The following is a 21,412-nucleotide window of genomic DNA, read 5'->3' on the forward strand; positions in this document are numbered from 1 at the left end:
CTGTATTATCTTGAAACAAATGTCAGATATTTCAATAAGTACTCCTAAAAGACCAGGAATTTTAAAAAAGCACATGCACCCTGACCAGTGTAGCTCAATTGGTTGGGCATCACCCCGCAAAGTGAAAGGTCGCTGGTTTGATTCCTGGTCATGGCACATACCTGGATTGCAGGTTTGGTTCTCAGTTGGGGTGCCTACCGGAGGCACTGGTCAATGTTTCTTTCCTCCCCCTCCCTTCCCTTCTCTCTAAAAATAAGTAAAATCTTTGAAAAACCCACAGTGCTATTAACATCAGGGATTCTGAAGTCTACCATCTATCTAGCTTTGTAGGGAGGGGAAATGTCTCTGAGTGTCTACAATTCTGCATTGACTTTGGTCTGCATGTGCTTGCATGAATTTGGGAATAGTGTCTTTGACCTTCATAGATCCTCAGGAGAGTCACGATCCACAAAGGGGAAGAACATTGATATTTATGTATTCAGGACCATCTGTCAGACAGATAGCGGAGTAGGCAAGAATGTCAAGGAAGAATGATATCAGCTCTTATAAGTAAAAGAATAGGCATTTATATCTGATTTAATCTCTCATAGGGTTACATGTTGAAAAAAGGCCATAAACGGAAAAACTGGACTGAACGCTGGTTTGTACTAAAACCCAACATAATTTCTTACTATGTGAGCGAGGATCTGAAAGATAAGAAAGGAGACATTCTCTTGGATGAAAACTGCTGTGTGGAGGTAAGTCAACTGTTACCTCTTCCTGGTGCTGCCCCCTGCTGCTCAAGTAGTTTATCTTCCTTACAGACCTCAGGGCCTTCACATAATCTTAAAGCTTACATTTCCAATATAATATAGGCATAAAGTCGCAGTGCTTTCTGAACTAAAATTAAAGCTACCCAACATAGTTGTTTTCTAATACAAATTTGTTTTCTGTCTTATACTCATGAACAAAATATAGGGATTAAATCTCATTTGTTTGTACAATAAATGATTTAAGGAATCATTTATTGAATAAAATGGAGTCATAAAGAAGAAAAGAAAGCAAAAAAATTGAGTAATACAATGTTTGAAATTATGAAAATACCAGAAAATCTGGGCTATTGAAATGAATAAAACTGAAGAATTGCCTTTGATATTTTGAGTGACGTTCAGGACATTTTTTCCTAAACTGTTAATTCCATAAAGAAGTGAAGTCCTTAAGATCATACATTTTTTAGTGTTCACATGACCAGGTCTGTATTTGTTGAAGAACATTTAAAATACCTAAGATCTTACTCATAAATGATAACATATTTTGATGGATAAAATGGTCCAGATATATTAATATCCCGGAGTGTGCAGCACCCACAAAGGGGTCTTCTTCCGTTCAGCGAGCTGTGGAGAATCACAGATTACCACTGGCCATGCCAGGCTCCTTCTGAGGATGCAGGTCAGGGGCCACAGCTTCCCAGCTACAGTGTCCCAGGTGTGAGGCTGGGAGAGCGCATCTCAGGCAGGTGTGGGAATCACCCTGGCTCAGAAGCCTCCTGGCTCATAGGAGTTACTACTTGCAGTAGCTCCATGGGTTCCTGTGAGGGATGTGCACAGGTGTGAGTCAGGTGCTCAGGACCACCCGGAGTCCGGAGCCTGGCCCCCACACCAGGTGTTGATGGTTCTCCCAGGCCGGGCACAGCATCCTAATCAGGGTCATTGTTCCCGAAAGTGTTGTTGCCGAGGGGATAGAAGCAGTAAGTCAGTAATAAGCATTTATAGGTATTTTTCATTGACATTGAATTCCAGCCAGATTTTTGTAGATAAGATTGAATTTAATGTAAATATTGAATACGCAAACTCTTAAAGAACTAATTTTGCTTTCTGTTTAAGTCTTTGCCTGACAAAGATGGAAAGAAATGCCTTTTTCTCATAAAATGTTTTGATAAGACCTTTGAGATCAGTGCTTCAGATAAGAAGAAGAAACAGGAGTGGATTCAGGGTGAGTTAATTTTTACAGTTTGTCATGTAACTTGAGAGCTCTGACTCTGTATTTTTGAGTCTCATTAAAGATACTGAGGTTCTTTCCTCATTGTCTATAGTTATTTCTGGGTGTAACATGGTAGTTTAAAGAAAAACAAATGAAGAGGAGTTTACAATTTTTTTTTTATCAAATTTCAGTTTTGTAATGATCTTGTAGGGAAATTGTAAACTGGATATTCTGAGGTTTACTTGCTGTTACTATTTGAAGAATATGGAATTTCCCCTTTTAACAACCATGAAGAATTTTAAAGTGTCCATCTCAAGTTTCAAGTAGTACATAAAACAGAAGAGGAATAACGGAATAGCTTTTGAATAACTTTTAAGATCTGTTATTTCCGCAAGAAGTCACTCATTTCAAATAATTATCTCAAGAACGCAAACTTGATGTAAAACTTTTAAACGAAAGTATTATTCCAAAATTAATAGAATGAGACATTATATATTAGGTTTTATTTTTCAGTTATGAGGTGGTTCTGATTGTGATATTCTTGGACATATTATGTTAGCAGAACCCCACCCCCCACTTTTGTTTTGGTCTGACTGCATGCACTGGCCCAAAGAAAGGCATGAGCAGGAGTTTACAGTATAGAAAGAAAAATAGTTTAATATTGAATTGACCAACATGGAGGTGGGAAGCTAATGCTAAATACTCGACTCCCCAGTGGCAGGTACTGTATGTTAAAGATAACATAAGGCAAAGTCACAAGACACAGTGGGAAGTGCGGGCTGGGGTCATGCTGGGAGCTCATTGGTCGGAGGTGAGGTTAGGGTAATAAATCATTTCTTCTGTCCCTGAGGGTATTTCTGAGGTCTGCCCCAGCACCCCCAGTCTGGTCGCATGGGAAAATAGCCAGGGGGCCTCCGCTTTAGGCCTCAGGAGCTGAAAGGTAACTTAGGTTGAGATGCTGTCCTTAACCTGCGGGAGGTCCAGACCTTGTGACCTTTAGTTAGGTCTGGGCTGCTGTCTTCTGCGGGATGGGGTGGGACGGATTATCTGGGGAAAAGGGGAGGTCGTTGAGTAGTATAGAGAGAGAGACGTGATTTCTAGAGCTAGGATTTAAAACTAAATTTAATCAACATCATAGGGACTCTTGGTTTCAGATAAAAAAAATTATATTGAACATTGTGGTCATTTTTGATGTGGTTTAAGAGTTTGAGGCAAGTGAAGCTAGGTTTGAGTCATCTTTCCTGAGTCCCTTGAGTTGAGTTATAAATTCTGTAGCTGCTTTCTGTTTCTGTAAAATGGGAACATTAATAGTACCTACCTCTCAGCTTTGTTTTGGGAGTTAATAAATAAATGATGAAGATGCACTTGCATATTTTACAATGCACATTGTTGCAGAAGTGTTTGCGATAGATTGCAAACAACCTAACATTCACTGATTGGAGGATGGCTGACTAAGCTGTGCCACGCCTATGCAGTGGGGAGCCTGGCAGTGCTTTGTGTACTGATGTGGGGCGCTCTCCAGGGTACATTAAGTGAAAAAAAATCGGGTCTCAGAAGAGTGTGTTATGTCACTGTTTGTGTCCGAAGAAGGTGAGGATGTAGTAATGCATATACTTAAAGTATCTCAGGAAAGATGCAGGAGAAAGTGTTCGCATTAGCTCCTGGTCGGGAGGGGAGCCTAGTGCTTGGGGGTAGGAGTAGGAGAGAGGCTTCCTCTTTGTCCTTTCATGCTTTGGAATTTGAACAATGGGATGGTATTAGCTATTCAAAAAACAAAATTTGTATAATTGAAGTGATCAGGAAATAAATCCAACTTCCTGTGAAAATGAGCTAATATACATAAAGGGCATACATATAGCAAGTATTCAATAAACTGTAGCTACTGTTTTCACCTCCGGAAGAGATGGTTTCAAAAGGCTTGGCTGTCAGACTGACTGAACACAGCAGGTGTCAAATCAGGTATCAGGGCTTTGAATCTCAGCCCTGTGTTGTGATCTCATTCAGCCTTTTGAGAAGTGTGGAGAAGGGAGTTGAAAGTGTGGTTTTAAATTCTCCAAATGTGTGTGGTATTCCCGAACGGAGTATCTAGTTATTTTGCAGTTTTGGAACTGGTAGCGACTGTAGAGGTCGTCCCTCACACTTTAGAGATGAGCATCCTGATGCAGTCGGAGACTGCGTGCCTGGCTCAAGGTCACACCGCTACTCCGCGGCAGAATCCGAAGCTACACTGCGTCTCCGTCTGCTCCCCGCTGTGCCATTTGCAGGTTAGGCTCACAAAGGATAATGGGTATTTCCTGTTTTCTCTCCTCCACCTCTCCCAGCCATTCATTCTACTATCCACCTGTTGAAGCTGGGCAGCCCCCCACCACACAAAGAAGCCCGCCAGCGTCGGAAAGAGCTCCGGAAGAAGCTGCTAGCGGAGCAGGAGGAGCTGGAGCGGCAGATGAAGGAGCTTCAGGCCGCCAACGAAAACAAGCAGCAGGAGCTGGAGGCCGTGAGGAAGGTGGGAACGGCGTCCGGGCGGGGGAGGGCTCTGCACTGCAGGAGCCGCGGCGGCCTCGCTTCCGACCTTAGGTTTCACCGAGACCACCTTACCGCAGCTTTAGGCAGATTTTTCCGTGTTCTCAGGAAGTGTATGTACACCACGCGAGATACCCTGATTTTCGCACCCCTGAAAGTAGGAGAGTCTCAGGGCAGCAAGGACATGTCGTTGATCAGAAAAGCGTATTTATAAGAATGAGCACAGTTGAATTTTGTTAGAGAAAATGAGACATTTTATTCCCCTGAGGATGTCAGGGTCACTTTTGGTGACCTGGGCAGAGTCTCTTCCTTTCTCAGTTTCCCCCCCTTAACTCCCATCTTCACTCCCAAGGACTTTGCAAGACCCTTAATGTAGAATTTCAGGTTTCACTTCCTGTTTGGAGACAAAGAGCCAGTTTGGTTCAGCTTCTTCCATCTCAGGGCTAGGAGGTCAGGTGCCATAGGCTGTATGGGACAGCTGTGAACGTTCACCGGGAAACCTTGTTCTTTGGTTATATCATGGTTTTGGCAGTGGTGCTGAGTGCCCACCCAGTGTGTGGGCGTGGTCTTCACCCCGGACACCTCTGGGTGAGCCCGTCTGCCTGCATCACTGAGCACAGGCTGACCAGGAGCTGGAAGACCTTTCATGTCCTGCTCTGCAGCACCTTTGCCCTGGGGCGTGGGGGTGGGTCACACTGTTGTTACCTTCGAGATGATGAGACTGTGGTTGTTGTTTTCTTGAAGGAAAGGTTTGTCAAGAGACAAAGTGCAGTAAAGCAGGAATGTATTGGGTGCAGCAAAAGCACATTCAGGACAGTGAAACAAGGAAGGAAGTTGCATAGAGGAGGCCACAGGAGAACCCAGGCTGGGCTGCTGTAGCTCACTGGAAGTCAGAGACAGGGGTTTCTTGGGGACAGGCTTAGGGGTTTAGGCTGGGACAAGCTGCCACTGCCCATTGGTCCCCTGTTTGCAAGTCTGGCGGGTCCCTTAGAGTTTAGGAGATGTGAGCCTGTGGGGGAGAGGGGAGGAGGCAATGCGGGAGGGTCCTTTGTCCTGAGCAGTTTTTTTTATCTTTTATAGGCAGGAGTCTTAGGGGAGGTCTCAGGAGAGGATCACAATAGAGCATTTATCAGCTTTCCAGGTGTGTCCTTTCAGGGTCATGGTCTTCACTGACTGGTCAGTGTGGCCGGTCCCTGAGGCAACTACAGTGTCACTCACTCCTCTGGTTTTGCTGCTTTTCGGGGCCTGGAGCTGCAACACAACTGAGGTGGAGTTGTTATCCACAGAGAGGAAAGGGCAGGGGGTCTAAGGCAGGACCAGTGACACACTGGGAGAGGAAAGGTCACCCTGGGGCCGAGGTCCTTGTGTTCCTGGGTTTGCCCATTGCTAGGCACCGGGGGCCTTCTGCCCTGGTGACCTGCTGTATCTGGACTGTCACCCGTGCTCTGCTCAGGTCTGTCTAACTGCTGACCGAGTCATAAGGCCCTGTATCCCTGGTGGGGTCCTCTCTCTGCAACCCACGGAAGTGCTACACTGCATGCTGGCTTCCTCTGGCTCACAAAGAATTTTTTTATACTTTCATAATCCTTAGAACCACGGGGACATACAATCTTAGGCACAGGTGTTCCTAACCAGCACGTCTGCTTTCGAACCGCAGCTCCTCAGGTCTTGCTGCTTCTCTTCCCAGGTCACCCCTGCATCTTGCCTCTTTCTGCTGTAGATGTTTTCTTTAAAAACTCCCTTCACAGACTCGGGTGGGCACCTGCAGTGGGTGGTTGCTGCTTCCTCCATCCACTGTGCACAGAGCAGGAGTGGGTGTTATGGGAGGGGGGCCCTGTCCTCTATGCTTTAGAAAAGGGATGATTGGGCCATGCATGCAAAGGAGAGTGTGAAACGTGCGTACAAATAAAGTGGCTGTTTCTGAAACTACTGCCCAAGTCAAGATAGAATATTGCCAATATTTTAGCAGCTCCTGTGTCTTCTCTTCCTTCAGTAGAAAATTTGCAAACAGCAAGTTTGTGGTTTAGGTATAGTTGTATGAGTTTTTATGCATGCCTAGATTCTTGTAACTACCACAGACAGACTCCAGAACAATTCTAGTGTCTTGAAGGATTTCCTCACACTGTTGCTTGTATTGAGACCCTCCCCTCACCCCTGAAAACCACCGATCTTTTCTGTTCCTATAATTTTGCCCTTTCCAAATTGTCATGCCAATGGAATCGTTCAGTAAGTGGGTTTTAGAGACTGGGTTCTTTCACTTCACATCATGCATTTGAGGTGCATCCATCAGGCATCCCTGGAAGTTCTTTTGGACCCAGGCTCCCAGCAGCGTGTATGTGCCCTGCCCCGTGGCAGGTGAGTGCATGCCTGAGCTGACGAGGCCTCGCTAGGCCCCTTGGACGGCTTCCCCACTACCGACTTTTATAGAATTACTTAAGCAACTGATTTGGGATTTGATGGGCAAATGGTGAAAATTATTACAGATCTCTTAATAATCTATCATTTTCTTTTTCTTATCAAGAAGTCAAATTCTCCAATTTTCCATTGAAGAATTTTAGAAAAATACTGCTCTGATGAATATTTTAATTACCTGGAATTAGGTTACAGATTGTGAATTTTGTATGACTTGCTAGGTCTTAGTTGATTCAGAAGAAGGAATAAGAAAAAGCGTGGTATTTTTCAAATAAGTAAATAGATTTCTTTAGAAGGGTTACCCAAATAACTTTTAAAAAGACTTTTTTTTTTTGCCCTGGCTGGTGTAGCTCAGTGGATTGAGTGCTATCCTGTGAACCAAAGGGTCACCTGTTCAATTCTCAGTCAGGGCACATGCCTGGGTTACAGACCAGGTCCCCAGTAGGGGGTGTAGGAGAGGCAGCCACACACTGATGTTTCTCTCCCTCTCTACTCCCTCTCTTCCCCTTCCTAAAAAATAAATAATTAATTAAAAGACTCTTTTTTTAGGGTACTTTGAGGTTCACTATAGAATTAAGAAGGTACAGAGATTCCCCATGCGCCTCCTGCTCCAACACACGCATAGCCTCCCCCACCCTCACTGTTCCCCTCTGAGTGGTGCCTTGCAAGTCTAGACTGACACTCACAATCACCCCAAAGTCACAGTTTGTGTTAGGGCTCACTCTTGGTGTTCTGCATTCTGTGGGTTTGGACGAATGTGCAATATAATGACATAGATCTACCATTGGAGTAAAAAATGATAAAACCCATTTTATCAGTTTTAGAGAGAGGGGAGGGAGGAAAAAAGAGAGGGAGAGAATCCTCATGTGGTTCAATCTCTTGGTCTCTTGGAGCTGTGAGCCTCTCCTTACTCCTTCCCACCAACATTTCCATTGTTTCCAAGAGTATCTTCAGGCTTGAACTCCTCACACGGTTTTAAATCAAGTTAGTTCTTCCGGGAGAGCTTCAGAGCCGGCCTTTCCCCCTGGGCAGACCACCTCTGTTTCAGTGCCCTGGAGCTGGGGTAGAGTCAGTGGTCTTGCTTCTCTTGGTGTGAAACCCTGCTGTATGAGCCTGTCACTAGGTGGTCACCTCTGGTCTCAGTTTGCTCCTCCCAGTTTGGAACCTCTGCTCTCCCAGCGAGTTGGGACAAGGGTGATCGTGCTGTCATCCCTGAGGCAGGGCCTCTACCCCGTGAGTGGGGTGGTGGAGGAAGAGAGCCCCGCACCTCTCAGCCACTCTTGCTCAGAATAGGGTTTCAGCAACATGGAGCTGGATGGATGAGAAATACTGGCCACCAGCCCCTCCTGGGGAGATACTGCGGCCCCAGACTGTGAGCTGAGGAAGGGGGTGTCCCGAGCTCTTGGTTCCATGGCCTTGGGGTAAAGCTTCCTTCTCACTGACGCTGTGGGGAAAGGGAGGGGGCTGCACTGTGGCTCAGACGCCGTAGACTCGCACTGTTTGTACTGAGATTTCATTGATTTTCTTGAATCACTGTTCTCCATTTGCTGTGTGCCCTTAGGATAAAATTCTCAGAGACTTTAAATGGTTGTTTCTGTGTTTAGTTGTTGTTTCATTGGGGAAGGGGTCTGTGCAGTTCCTCATGTCCCCCTTCTGGAAATCGAGTGCTGGTAAAAAAGTTTTAAGGAATAACATGTAAGATGATGGAACTGGACAGGAAGAACTCAAGAAATAGATCTCAAACCTCACAAATGCATCTGCAAGTGAATTTAACTCAGTGACTCAATTGCAAAACGTTGTTCAGACTCATCAGTGGTCATCCATCTAACGAATTTGTTTTGTACGTTGATTGGGAAAATTGTTGGCATGGAAGTCCGGCAGATCTGAGAGTTTTTATTCTGTATTTGCTGGACATTAGGAATGTTTGGATTTGCGCAAATGTCTGTGTGGCCATTCTCTCTCCAAATGCACTTCTGCTGTAACACTTCCCGCTTTTCTGTGGATGGGTTTTGATTGGGTAGAAACTGGAAGAAGCCGCGTCTCGGGCAGCAGAAGAAGAGAAGAAACGCCTTCAGACTCAAGTGGAACTACAGGCCAGGTTCAGCACGGAGCTGGAGCGAGAGAAGCTTGTGAGTAGCCCTGGCTGGGGAGAGCTGCCACCTTCGCTCGCAGAGCAAGGCTGGCCGGGGGCTGGGGGCTGGAGCGAGACCGTCTTGTCAGCTTGGCTCTGCTCCTGACTTGCAGTGGGCCATTGAGGAAGTTATGTGTTTGTTTATTCATCCGTTAACCAGTTTACTGAGCACCTTCTTTGTGCTAGCACCCTGCCAGGGACATAACATAAAGGTAAAAGATGGAAACCTTGCTCGAGACTCTGGAGCAGACCTGTACGGAAGGGGCGATGAGTGCTGTGGTTGGGGCAGCCATACGGCATCCCTTTGCCTTCTTCCCCTTCTCAGAGAGCCCGGCTGGGAAAACTGCTGTGGGAAAAGGGCCAGGTTCCATGACAGGTTCATATCAGGAGAACATACGAACTCTGGGCTGCTGCTCTTGGCAGCTGATTCCTCTCAGAGGTTCCCGTCCCAGCCCACTGGTTATGGGGGGCAGGTCTTCTTCTCACACTGAGCTCCACTGTCGGGGGGAGTCTGAGCCAGTGCCTGTTACGCAGATGCTCATCACACTGCCTTTAGTAACCTCCTGTCGCCCAGAGCTGAGATGGGCATGTTTGAGTCGTGAGAGCGAAGTGCACAGAGGAAGGCGAGTGTGACATAGAGGACGGCCACCCTCACAGCCAGAGGCCTGGGTTTGGTTCCTGTGCCCCTGCTCACTGAGCTTTCGTCCCCTCTCCCTTACGGTGGGGGCATCACCACACCGTCTGTCTGACCATGACGGTGAAGTGAGCTAATACCAGGGAAACTGTTTTATGAACTGTAGGCCCATAGGCTCATGTGCATGCTATTATGTTTAGGATGTTCTTGTTTTTTTCATTGTGAAGGCAGAGATTCAAACTCTTAAATCCAGAAGGGAGAAACCATAAACTTGTTAGGACACTAAGTTAGCTGCTCGAAGGGCAGCCCCCTCTGCACACACCCCCACGCCCCCCCACTCAGGGAGGAGGGAGGCGGAAGGAGCAGGTGCTGGGCAGCCAGGTAAGTGCAGGAATCTCTGCAGATCAGCGTTTCTTTCTCCCTGTGGCAGTTTTGACCCAGGAAAGGTTCATTCCTTTTAGAGAAAACTGTGGTGGTCCAAAACTTATAGCTTTAAGATAGAAAAAAACTTAAAGAGAAGTTATACGGGGAAACATATTTTTTCCATGACTTGATTCTAAGTGTGGAGTGGGCAGGGTGGAGAATTAGCAGGCAGGAAAACAGCACCGGGGTTGCCGTTTGTCCCTGGACTCACGAGTGTGGCCCTGGTGTTGGTCCTGGGAGTGCTGTGCTCAGTTGCTCCATCTTTCCTTTGGGGACTGAAGGATGACAGTCCAGCAACCCTTCAGGCTGGGTGTGGAGTGGGAGGGTTTTCCTGAGGGTGGAGTCAACCCCCATTTAAACGTGACCCTTTTATACTACCAGATCAGACAGCAGATGGAAGAACAGGTTGCCCAAAAGTCCTCTGAACTGGAGCAGTATCTGCAGCGAGTACGGGAGCTGGAAGACATGTACCTGAAGCTGCAGGAGGCTCTTGAGGATGAGAGACAGGCCCGGCAAGATGAGGAGACTGTGCGGAAGCTTCAGGCCAGGTGCCAGATCAGTTTGTGTACTGTGCCTCTGGGAGCAGTTTCCAGTAGTGCCAACACTGGGGCGGGGAGGGCTCTCTGCGGAGGGAGAGACCCCGGGGCTGGGCTGCTGTGCTGCTTACTCTCAGTCTGGGGCACGGGGAGAGCCTCCCTGGGACTGAGGACTGCCCTATATCTATTTCAGAGCAGTCCTTTGGGTGTGTTGGGCTGGGTGCCCCCAGTCACGGACTAAGGGTCAGCTCTGGTGAGACCCTGGCTTTGGTGACATGTTCCCGACCAGAGTGGGGCCCGTGGTACAGAGACAGGGGCCCACTTCAGGCCAGAGTTGCAGCCCCTTTGGGGGATGAGGAGGAAATACGCTGTTTCTATTTGGTCATTCAGGATTAAATTCCTTTCCTTTGGTTATTCAGGATGACATTCCTTAAATTATTATTATTTGAAATCTTAGTTTTTGAAGTTCCTAAAACCTAGATTTTTTTCCTTAGAGCTTTTATTTTTATTAATTAGTTAATCCTTCCTTGGAGCTTTAAAGTCAGGCTTACTGTCTACGATGGTCGTGTTCTCGGACGAGAGCCCTGGGTGCCTGGTCTCCGCAGCGGCAGGGAGGGCCAGGCGGCCTGAAGGCCCCAGAGGGAAACTCAGGCTGGCCTCCTCAGGTTCCAACTTGCTTCCCCGTTTGCACTACAAACATTTACCCCAGCCACAGCAGCTGGTCAGTGTGGGTGCACTGCAGCAGGCGTGGAGCTGCAACTCCCTGCTTTGGACACAGGAGTGAGATGGCCAGGGTGGGCTTTCCATGGCTGCCATTCCACAGGTGGGGCAGCAGGGAAGCTTGTTTGAGGTTTAGGCAGGAAGAGAAGGGAGGAGGAGGTCTTTGTTGTCTACTTTGCCAAAATGACTTTAAAAATAAGCAGGTTTGGAAAATTTTAATTCTATTAAGGAAAAATGATCTTCTGAATAGAAATGTAAGTGCTCCTCACATTGCCTGGCATCGATAGGTCCCCCAGGTCAGTGTGCTGTGACGTGACGGTTCTTGGGGCCACCTCCACCCAGTTGCCCTTGGCAGTGATGGTAGCACAAGATACACAAAATGGGAAGCTTTGCATCTCATGTGACTTCACAGAGAGGCATCCTGAAGGGCACAAGATGGTTTCTGAGCCTCTTTGTAATTTGTAGTGTGTGGGAAGTTTACAGATAGATGGCTCTCATGCAGAGAATTCACAGGTAAGCTATGGTACCTGTATTCTCTGCAGTTTTGAGAGAGGCCGATTACAGCACAGGAGAGAATTAGATCTCAGGGGAACCAAATACCTCTAGAAATTTATTAAAGTATTATTTTGGGGTGTTTTTTTTTTGAATGAGTGATCTTTTGAATAAGAGTTAATTTTGGAGAATAAAACTTGTGGTTTTTCTCATCCTCATCTCCTCCCATTTCTTCATCACTCAGTGCAAGCCCCAAGTCCTGTATGTTTCAGCTCATGATTTTCTCTCGTCCATCTACTTCTCTCTGATATCTGATACAAGTCACCATCACCTCTTGTCCATGCGACTGCACGGCCCCTTCCCAGTCTCTCCTCACCAGGGTTCTCCAACCCCTTTTCCCAGCTGCAGTCAGACGATCGCTCCAGAGATACACTCTCTGTGGGGAGAATAGAGTGAAGTGGGTATGACTAGAGACCGGGTTAGCATTCTAAAGGCTAAGGTCAAGGACATCATCCATATCTCAAGCAAAAAGTTAGACATAGGGAAATACAAGTGTAAAAAGTAAGAGACATGGAGGACCATTTCATGAGGTCTAGTTTTGCCCATGAAAAAATATGTACATTTATTTTAAAAAAACACACAAAACTTGTGGTTTTTCACTAGTGGTAAATATCAGAATCACCTGTAAGCCTTCTAAAAAATAAACATGTAGGGCCTGTCCCACACCGACTGAATCAAGGTATCTGTGGATAGGAGCCAGGCATGAGTGTTATTTTAAAAACTCTGGCTAATTGTTTTGTACCCTCTGATTTAAGTATACAGCAAAATGATTTCAACCTTTTGAATGCAAATGTAGCTATTATATGTGTGCCAATTTGCACCAATAGGCTGAAATTATTGCACAAAAGTTAACTTATTCTTGGTGTGCAAAGGCCACCTTATGACTATAATTATTTTACCATTCTATTTTTTTTTTTTTTTTTCAACTTAGTTTTTGGAACTTGACATAGGTAAACTGATGCCCTCTGGTGGTCATTTTTAAGTGCTGCGAGTCCCTCTCCTGATGTCCCAGAAAGCTGGGCCTGGTTCAGAGGGTGGTTTCGTCAGATTGGCAAAGGGGGCTTTCTCCTTGCCCCCACTCCCAAAATAGGCTTTCTGGGTAGAAAAATCAAGAGAAGTCTTCCTGGGGTTGGGATCGACACATTTAAGCCTGGCACTAATTAAATGAGGCAAATCTTAATGTCAAGGGGTTTTTAGTTAATCCTTCTGGTCTGTTCTTTCAGCAATAGCGTGTCATTCCTGGAATATTTAGCATCTCATTGTTCTTCCAATAGATGACCCTTTCTTTGCCAGTGTTTTAAGCTTCGCCAGAGATACTTTATAAAGTAGATTGTTTAAATACAAGAACTTTGACTTGAACCATCTGGGTCTTGTCATTTTTTTAACGTTAAAATTGAAGTGTGGTTTTTTGATGTGTAATCCTGAAGGCTGTCCAGCCTCTGCTGAATGGGCATCAGAAGAAAGCTGTTCATTTGATCTTGGGACAACTCAATTATTGGAACGTTCTTGAGGCTGAGCCATCATCTGTCCCGGTATAACTTCCACCCACTACGTTTTTGGATCTGTAAGGCCGCATAGCATGCTTTAGTCTCAGCAACAGATGCTGCGCCTGGCGCTGGGCGGGCGCCCAGCAGGCGCCCAAGGGATATTTTGTGAATGAGTCAAAGGATCCTAGTTCTACTCACTGGGACTGCATAGAAAAACAGTCTTTCTTCCACATGATGATACTTTTCATGAATTTGAAGGCAGTTAGGAGCTGAGCTCTGGGTTGAGGCCTGGGTTTGATTCCCAGCTACTTTCCGTGTAATTTTATTTTTAAAACAATTTTACTTTAAAACATTTTTAAAAGATTTATATATTAGAAAGAGAAAAACATCGATTTGTTGTTCCACTTATTGGCGCATACATTGGTTGATTCTTGTATGCGCCCTGACTAGGATTGAACTTGCAACCTTGTTGTATGTGGACAATGTTCTAACCAACTGAGCTGTCTGGTTGGAGCCTGTGTAATTTTAGAAAAGCTATTTCATTATGTTGAGCCTTCAGTTCCTTATCTATAAACTAAGGGTAACTGCCAGCCTTGCAGGGTTGTTGCAAAGACTAGATGAGATAATGCATGAGATGTGCTCAGTGTGAGGCCTGGCATCCGGTAGGGAGTCACTCAGAGCGTTGGCTTCTACTCCTATATCTCATTTGCAGATGAGGGAGACAGATAATATGGAGAATGTCAAGATAAGCATTGTAAAGCTACTGACGGGTTGGCATGATGGTTTTAAAGCAAGGACGTTTCAAATATCAACAGGACAAGTACAGGATTCAGGAGACCTGGCTGATAGCAATTCATTTGAGAAGATTCAGGTTTTATTTCCTTGTGCTGGATTGCCAAAAACCTCACATATACCCAGGCAGCCTTAGTGAGTGTGGTGGATCTAGAGCACATGAGGTAATAGTGACTTTGTAATGAAGAGCTGCTACTTACCACTTTCTATACGATAGGCCCTGCTCTAAGCACCTTACACGCATTATCACATTTAATGCATCAGCAAACCTTTGATGTTGGATGTGGTTTCTATAACTTTTGTGTAAATGAGGAAACTGAGGCACAGAGAGGTTAATATTTTGGTCAGGGGCTTGTTTGCAAACCACAGAAACCAACCTGGTTTAGCCAAAGTCATACAATAATGTTTTGGAAGGCTCTTGAGTAGACCACCAGTTCTGCAGAAAAGCAGGTGGCCTGGCCTGGAATGCAGGCAGGAACCCAGGGAGGCAGAGCCACCTGCACCACAGCCCAAACCAGGCCACTGCAGGAGTCATTGGGATGCCACTGATGTCAGCATTGGTACTGTATGGTGGTCGTCGCTCCTGCCATCACTGGATAGTGGACGTTGCTGCCACCAGCAAGACAGATTCTCTACTGTTTCGGCTCCTTTGGGTCAGCTGCCTCAGAGTTGAAGATCCAGGAGGGGCGCCTGGGAGCCAAGCCCTGCTCGGCTTTCAGCTTTCACTGTGTCCTGGCTGCCAAGGGCGGGAGGGCAGCTGTCTGGCTGTGGCTTCTGTATGGGAGATGGGCCCTGCTTTCCATCAAGACACCTGCTGTGCCAGATTCTCTGGATAGATGAAGGGGCTTCAGACACTGGGCAGCCTAAGCACTGCAAGTGCCCACCTCCCCCTGGCCCCATACTTTTACATCAGAATGAAGACACGGGGTGCTTCCAGTCCTGCTCACTGTTGCATCCTCAGTGCCTAGGAAGGACCCCGGGAGGTGGATAATAGACCCAGGCTGAGCGCATGAATGAACTCTGCACTGGTCAGACCAGTGCATTTGCAGAGTTGTGCTCAGGCATGGACATCACATTCCAAGAGACATCTAAGGAGGGTACAGATCTGTGGAACTGGGGGTAGTAGGTGGGAGAGCTCCTCTTAGTCGAGGAAGACCTTCCTAAGGATTGAGGCTGCCATAAATGAACTGGCCCAGTTTGTGAAGCAGTGAGCAGCCTGTCACTGAGTGTTCGAGCAGAGTGGATTAACCACCTGGCAGGATGTTGCAGAGGAGTTTTTGCAGTGGTGCAGTTGGGGACTGGGGCGAAGTGGTTGGGGTGGTCAGATAAGGGGTGTGCAGTCTGCTCCTTTACTCCCTCTGCTGTTGGTTTAGAGGAGCAGGCACTCTCAGGTAGTAGTGCCTGGCCTTGTCACTGAGCGTCAGTCAAGCCACTATGGATGTACCCTGTGCTGGGCTGGCATCTAACCATACTACCTGTACTTTGGGTACAGGTTTGGGCAGTATGTTCATTTAGTTTATTTAAATACCATGTGTCTGGAAATTCCCAGGTGGGTAGCCTGTTACTGTACATTTTGTGACATTTTGGAGTCCCACAGACCTGGGGTGAACCCCTTGCTACTTGTGCAGTTTGAGTTTCAATTGCTTCCTCTGTAACGTAGAAATAATGGCTTGTTCCAGGGTTCACATGATGAAGGTAAAGTGCTTGGCATGTAGTGATTGTTCAGGTTACTGAACAATGGTGTCTATTACTATTCTGCCTCTTGTCAGCTCCTCCTTCCCTCACCTTCATTAGTTTAATTATCAGCCATTCCTTTGTCATAGGTTTTTACTAGATGAGATGGAAAATGTTTGAATGTTGTAGTAACTGGGCAAATTTCAGAACTTGGCCCTACCACCTGCCAGGCGAGTGACCTGTACAGGTCACTTAACCTTGGTCCTCAGTGTCTTCATTGCTAAAATGTGGGTAATAATAGTACTTAAGCTATTGTGAGGATTTAGAAAATAACCATAACTCTTGGCCCAGTTCATGGCACATTATAAGCCCTCCTTAAGTATCTTTTTTTTTTTTCTTTCCAAAAATGGATGAAACAGTTTGGGGCAGGACACATGGGTGGTGTTTCCAGTCTGCTGAACGTGGGCCTTTCCAGCTCCTCGCTTGCTTCCAGTCAAATGAGAGGTGGATTAGGTGACCTCAAATGTTCTCTACTCTGAAGTGCCCCCCTTGCGTTCTGGGTCGGGTGTGGTGCCCTGGGTGCATGTGATCCTGAGCTCCGCATGCTGCAGGTTGCTGGAGGAAGAGTCTTCCAAGAGGGCTGAACTGGAGAAGTGGCATGTGGAGCAACAGCAAACCATCCAGACGACCGAAGCAGAGAAGCAGGAGCTGGAGAACCAGCGCGTTATGAAGGAGCGGGCCCTTCAGGAAGCCATGGCACAGCTGGAACAGCTGGAGTTGGAGCGCAAGCAAGCGCTCGAGCAGTATGAGGTAGACTTGCCCTTGCAAACACATGCGTTTGAATTTTAAAAACAAATTAAAAAAAAAAGAACACTTGCTTAACTGTCAAACGCTGTAGTAAGAATTTTTTTATGGTCAATGAGGCATATCAGAGTCCAGTCAGGAGATAGAAGCCCCACAGCAATTCAGACAGGGAAAATGTTATATAAACAGGTGTTAACTGTGACAGGGGTTAACTACAGAGCAGTAAAGATGACTTTAAGGACATGGGAATGGCAGATGTGGGCAGCAGCCACTGCCTCTAGGACTGAGGCAGAGCACCTGGCGAAGGACACATGTGGGGCAGGGTCCCTGTAAACCCAGTGCTGTGATCCAGACCTCCCTGTGGAGAGCTCAGCCGTGGCCCACTGGATGGCAGAACTCACTGGGCAGCTGCTTCTGGGGCCCTGGCCGACGCTGCCCACAGGGCAGTGCCACGGAAACTCGCTGCAGTGGGCATCCTGGGTGTCCCAGATACCAGGGGAGCTGCAGGGAAAAGCAGGGGCGCTTGGAAGTAAAGGCCTTGGTCCTTCAGTGTCCCTGTAGCGCCCTCTACTGACAGCCTAACCGGCACCAGCTGGTGAGAACCTGCCTCACAAGCAGACAATGAAAGGTGGATTGGGAACCCAAAGGAGTTAGCCCTGATGGGCACACAGGAGTTTATATTCACCTGTAAATAGTGTGGATTAGGTTGTCTGGGTGGCCTCAGGCAAGTTACTTAACTGCTCTGAATCCTGGTTTTCACACCTGTAAGAAGGGAGTGATATAGTTCCTGCTTCTTATGGTGGCTGTGAGGGCTTGACAGGAGAATTCATAAGCACATAGTGTCCACTCATTGTTGTCTGGCTCTTAAACTGCCAGTGTGTTTTGCATGATTCAAAATCTCCTTTTGTTTCAGGGAGTTAAAAAGAAGCTGGAGATGGCCACCAGTAAGACGAAGAGCTGGAAGGACAAAGTAGCCCAGCACGAAGGCCTGATCCGACTGATAGAACCAGGTGACGCACTCCCTGATGCCATCGTGTATTTATTCAGTTTATTTTTCTGTTCTGTTGGGTAAAGTTGAATTGTGCAAAGAAAATTCTTCGGCCCCAGTACACAGAAACCAAACTGTTGAGGGTAAATTTCCCTTGCCTGACCTGCCCTAACAGACAAGAAGGCCCTGGTAATCCCCTCTGTGTGCATCTTCTAGTTGTTAGAAATCGAGTAGAAAAATTCCTGTTTTGTCTGTGGGAAAATGATAGTGTTAGCTGAAGAACATAGCACTTCCTGTGGTTAGAGCATGTTTGTCTTGCAGGTTCCAAAAACCCTCACCTGATCACCAACTGGGGGCCCGCGGCCTTCACACAGGCGGAGCTGGAGGAGCGCGAGAAGAACTGGAAAGGAAAGAAGGGCACGGAGTGACCGGAGTGACCGCCGACGGCCCCGCAGCTGCGACGCAGGTTGCGGGTTCGGGGTTCCGAGCGCGGCCTGACGCTTGGTGCGAAAGACAAAAGGACCTGGCTTTGCTGCTTCTGGCTCTTCTTCCTTCAGCCTCCTGTGGGTCCGTGCGCTGAGGAAGCCCTGCTTATCTTCCCGCGAATAAGGGCTTACCTGAAAAGGAAAAATGTCGACATTGTCACGCTCTTAATAGACTCTTTCTGTGAGAACTTCAGCTTCTGGAAACCCCTTTGCGCCTCTCAGCCTGTGGTGCCGTCAGCAGCGTGTCAGCCGCATGCTGGGGGAGGAGCTGGGCGGCACCCGGGGTCACCGGACGGTCAGAGCCTCTGGGCCTGGGGTCAGGCGTTCCTTCGGCAGCACGTGTCCACCTCCGGGTGCCTGCTTCCGAACCGCACCGGCCAGTCTCTGCGTGCTGCCGCGCGACCTTTGCTGCTCTACGACAGAAGCCACTCTCTGAAGAGGGCCCTGCCTCGGCACGGCGCCCGCCGCCCGCAGTTGCGGTTGTGCGGAAGAGGCTTCTCTTCCACGCGCAGTGTTCCTGACCCGCGTCCGGCTTCAGCCGCGCTGGCGAGGAGGCAGAGGCCCTAGTAGACAGCGCTCCGCTGAGGCAGATGCCGGAAGTCCTCGCTGAGCGTCGTCCACAGGCCCTGCGGCCCCGCGCGAGGTGACACAGGGCCGAGCCAGTCCTGCCACGGAGGCAGGTTCATAAAACGGAGCGGAGTTTCTGTGGCATCTCATCAACATTATAACAAAACGACATCATCCAAGGACATGCTGTATTTATGAATCAAAGCTCATAGATGAACTAAGTAAATCCCGTTTGGAATGAGAGTCTGATACTAACCAAATTCCTCCTAAGGTTTAAAATGGCTCAGCTGCCGAAGTGCTGGCAGGCCCCGTGGTTTTACTCCTTAGTTACTGTACAGAGTATTTCAGGAGAGTGTGTGTGCTTGTCGTAAGAAGGCCTTTTACTTAATAAACTGGAATATGATCATTTATATGAATTATATAGGAAAAAAATTTTAAATGTATTTTTGTCATTTGCTGTGTTGAGAGGGAACAAAATATTTATAATTTTCAAACATTCTTACCTAAATATTATGCAGTGTAATATGCTGAACTTTCTTAATTTTTCGCTAATTTTCTTAAGATATATTAAAATGTTTTGTATTTTTTTTTAAATGTACTCAGTAAGAAAGAAAAAAAAAACCCAGAACAACATACATTTAAAACAGTCTGGTTTAATAAAATTGCAGGGTAAAGTTGTGTGTATGTGTGTGTTTTTATATAGTGAGCTGGACTTGGTTTGGGGATACTTCCTGGAAACACTGGGTCTGACGTTTGGACCCCACAGCTGTGTCCACACACACTTGGCGAGGGCCTCGTGTTTGGCGTTTGAGTCACTGATGTGGGGAACCGTGGCCCTTGTGTCAGTGCACAGACGGGAACTCATGAGATGACTTATTTCTCCCCCTTGTTACTGTTACCTCCAAACCCTCTTACCTCCAAGTTCCCAAGTTCATTGTGTGCCTTTCAGTTTTTCTTTCAGTTTTACCAGAGTAAACAGTGTGTTTTTTTGTTTTGGTTGTACATGGTCACCAAGAGTAAAACGCCCGTTGTGGATCAAGGAGGCTGCTCTATCCAACTTGACCGTGTCTTGGAACGTTGAGCTTTCCCTTCTCAAGGGAGAGAACACATGGGGCGGTATTTTTCCAAACTTGTTTCTGTTGCTGTGGTTCTCACCCAGGCACAATTTTGCCCCCAAGGGGGCGTTTGGCAATGTCTGGAGACATTTTTGATTGTCACCCTAGGGGTGTTACTGGCACCTGGTAGGTGGTGAGTCAAGGCCAGTGATGCTACCCAATGTCCCACAAGTCACAGGACAGCCCCTGGTTGCAAAGAGCCTTCGGTCTTAGTCGCCCACAGTGTCAAGACTGGGAAAGCCTGCTCCACAGAAAGGCTGAGTCTGTTGTCCAGGACACAATGGGTTCTCGGGGGCAGGCTTTCCCTTGCGGGGTTGTCCCACCTTTTGGTGAGTGGGTCACACTGGAAGAAGAGTTGTCTTGGGCCACACATTGAATACATTGTACCACATCATCACAAAAAATATCTCAATGTTTTAAGTAAATTTATGATTTTGTGTTATGCTACATTCATAGCCATCCTTGAGCCGCATGTGGCTTACGGGCTACAGTTTGGATATCCCTGCAATATATCCCAGGGGTTGACCTCTGGTATGAATGGGGTGCACCTGGAAGGGAGGGAGAGAGCAGTGGGCAGGAGCATCCGCACAGGTGTGGGGGGTTGTGCTTCAGAAACTGTAAATGCCTTTGCAACACCGATGGAAGGGGATTCCTTTGGATCTGTCTGAAGGTCTGAGGTGCGGTTGCTGAGGTGCGAAGCGTGAAAGCTGCTGTGATCCTGATTTCTTTCCATGAGTGGCTAAATGCAGGGAGGGTCCGTCAGAGCCATTCAGCAGCTGGTGATGGGTCTTGTAGGGTGCCGGTGCCCTTCATGTCTTGGAGTGCCAGCAAGGCACAGCTGCCCTTGGGGAGTGAGGATCAGGTTCATTAAGGCCAGACCCCATGGAAGGGGCAGGGGGATGAGGCTACCAGTTCATAGCAGGTGCTCAAAACTTAATGAAAAAGTCAGTCTTGGGAATAATAGTTTAAGGCATATGTTTCTTTCCTCTCCCCCTTTACTTCCTTTATATACTCATTTCAAGACTTGGTGAAGTTACCCCTCAACTCTGGAAAGCTTCCTGGTCATACCTACTAAAGTCAATGACAACAGTTACCTCTGGGCCTGCGGCTCCACTCCCAGGCGAAACAGTCACGTGTTCACCAAAGACCCTGCAAGGAGGGTCACAGCCACACTGCTTAGGATGGCCCCAGACCAGAAGCCACTTGAGGGCCCAGCAGTAGAGAACAGATCAGTGAGCTGTGGAGTCAGGGTGCTGCACTTCAACTGAGTAACACATCCCTGAGAGATGCGGCAACCTGGATGAATCTCATAGACCTTATGTTGAGCAAAGACAACGAACAGGGAACATACTGAATGATTTCATTCATATTAACTTCCAGAACTGGCACAGCTGATCTGTGCATTTTGAGGTCAGAGTTGTGGTTTCCCAGGGGTATGCTGGGAGGGGGGGTGGAGTAAGGGGGATGTTAACTGGAAAAGGGTACAAGTGAACCTTCTGGGAAGCTGGAAATGGGTAGTGGTTATACAAGTAAAATGTATCAAGTTCACACTCAGGATCTGTGCAGTTTACTGTTTATAACGGTAGTGCCTCTAGAATGCTACAACTGGCTAG

General features: G+C 47.2%; 1 protein-coding gene across 4 annotated transcripts in view; it reads left to right on the plus strand.

The window, feature by feature from the left end:
* The window catches only part of SWAP70 (switching B cell complex subunit SWAP70), an 85,325-nt gene that overhangs the window by 48,518 nt on the left and 15,395 nt on the right, over positions 1 to 21,412 (plus strand). For 2 of the 4 annotated variants that reach the window (XM_036029003.1, XM_036029006.1), the window contains exons 5-13: positions 591 to 737; positions 1,863 to 1,971; positions 4,281 to 4,462; positions 8,913 to 9,020; positions 10,461 to 10,627; positions 16,452 to 16,650; positions 17,558 to 17,654; positions 17,954 to 18,063; positions 18,109 to 19,358. In XM_036029003.1, the coding sequence (XP_035884896.1) occupies positions 591 to 737; positions 1,863 to 1,971; positions 4,281 to 4,462; positions 8,913 to 9,020; positions 10,461 to 10,627; positions 16,452 to 16,650; positions 17,558 to 17,654; positions 17,954 to 18,060 (1,116 nt within the window). In that variant the 3' untranslated portion in view covers positions 18,061 to 18,063; positions 18,109 to 19,358. Of the gene's footprint in view, positions 1 to 590; positions 738 to 1,862; positions 1,972 to 4,280; positions 4,463 to 8,912; positions 9,021 to 10,460; positions 10,628 to 16,451; positions 16,651 to 17,557; positions 17,655 to 17,953; positions 18,082 to 18,108; positions 19,359 to 21,412 lie in introns of those variants that run through there. The other 2 variants (XM_036029004.1, XM_036029005.1) reach the window with 2 other exon arrangements.

Source organism: Phyllostomus discolor, chromosome 6 (genome assembly GCF_004126475.2).
Source record: "Phyllostomus discolor isolate MPI-MPIP mPhyDis1 chromosome 6, mPhyDis1.pri.v3, whole genome shotgun sequence".
NCBI lineage: Eukaryota > Metazoa > Chordata > Mammalia > Chiroptera > Phyllostomidae > Phyllostomus > Phyllostomus discolor.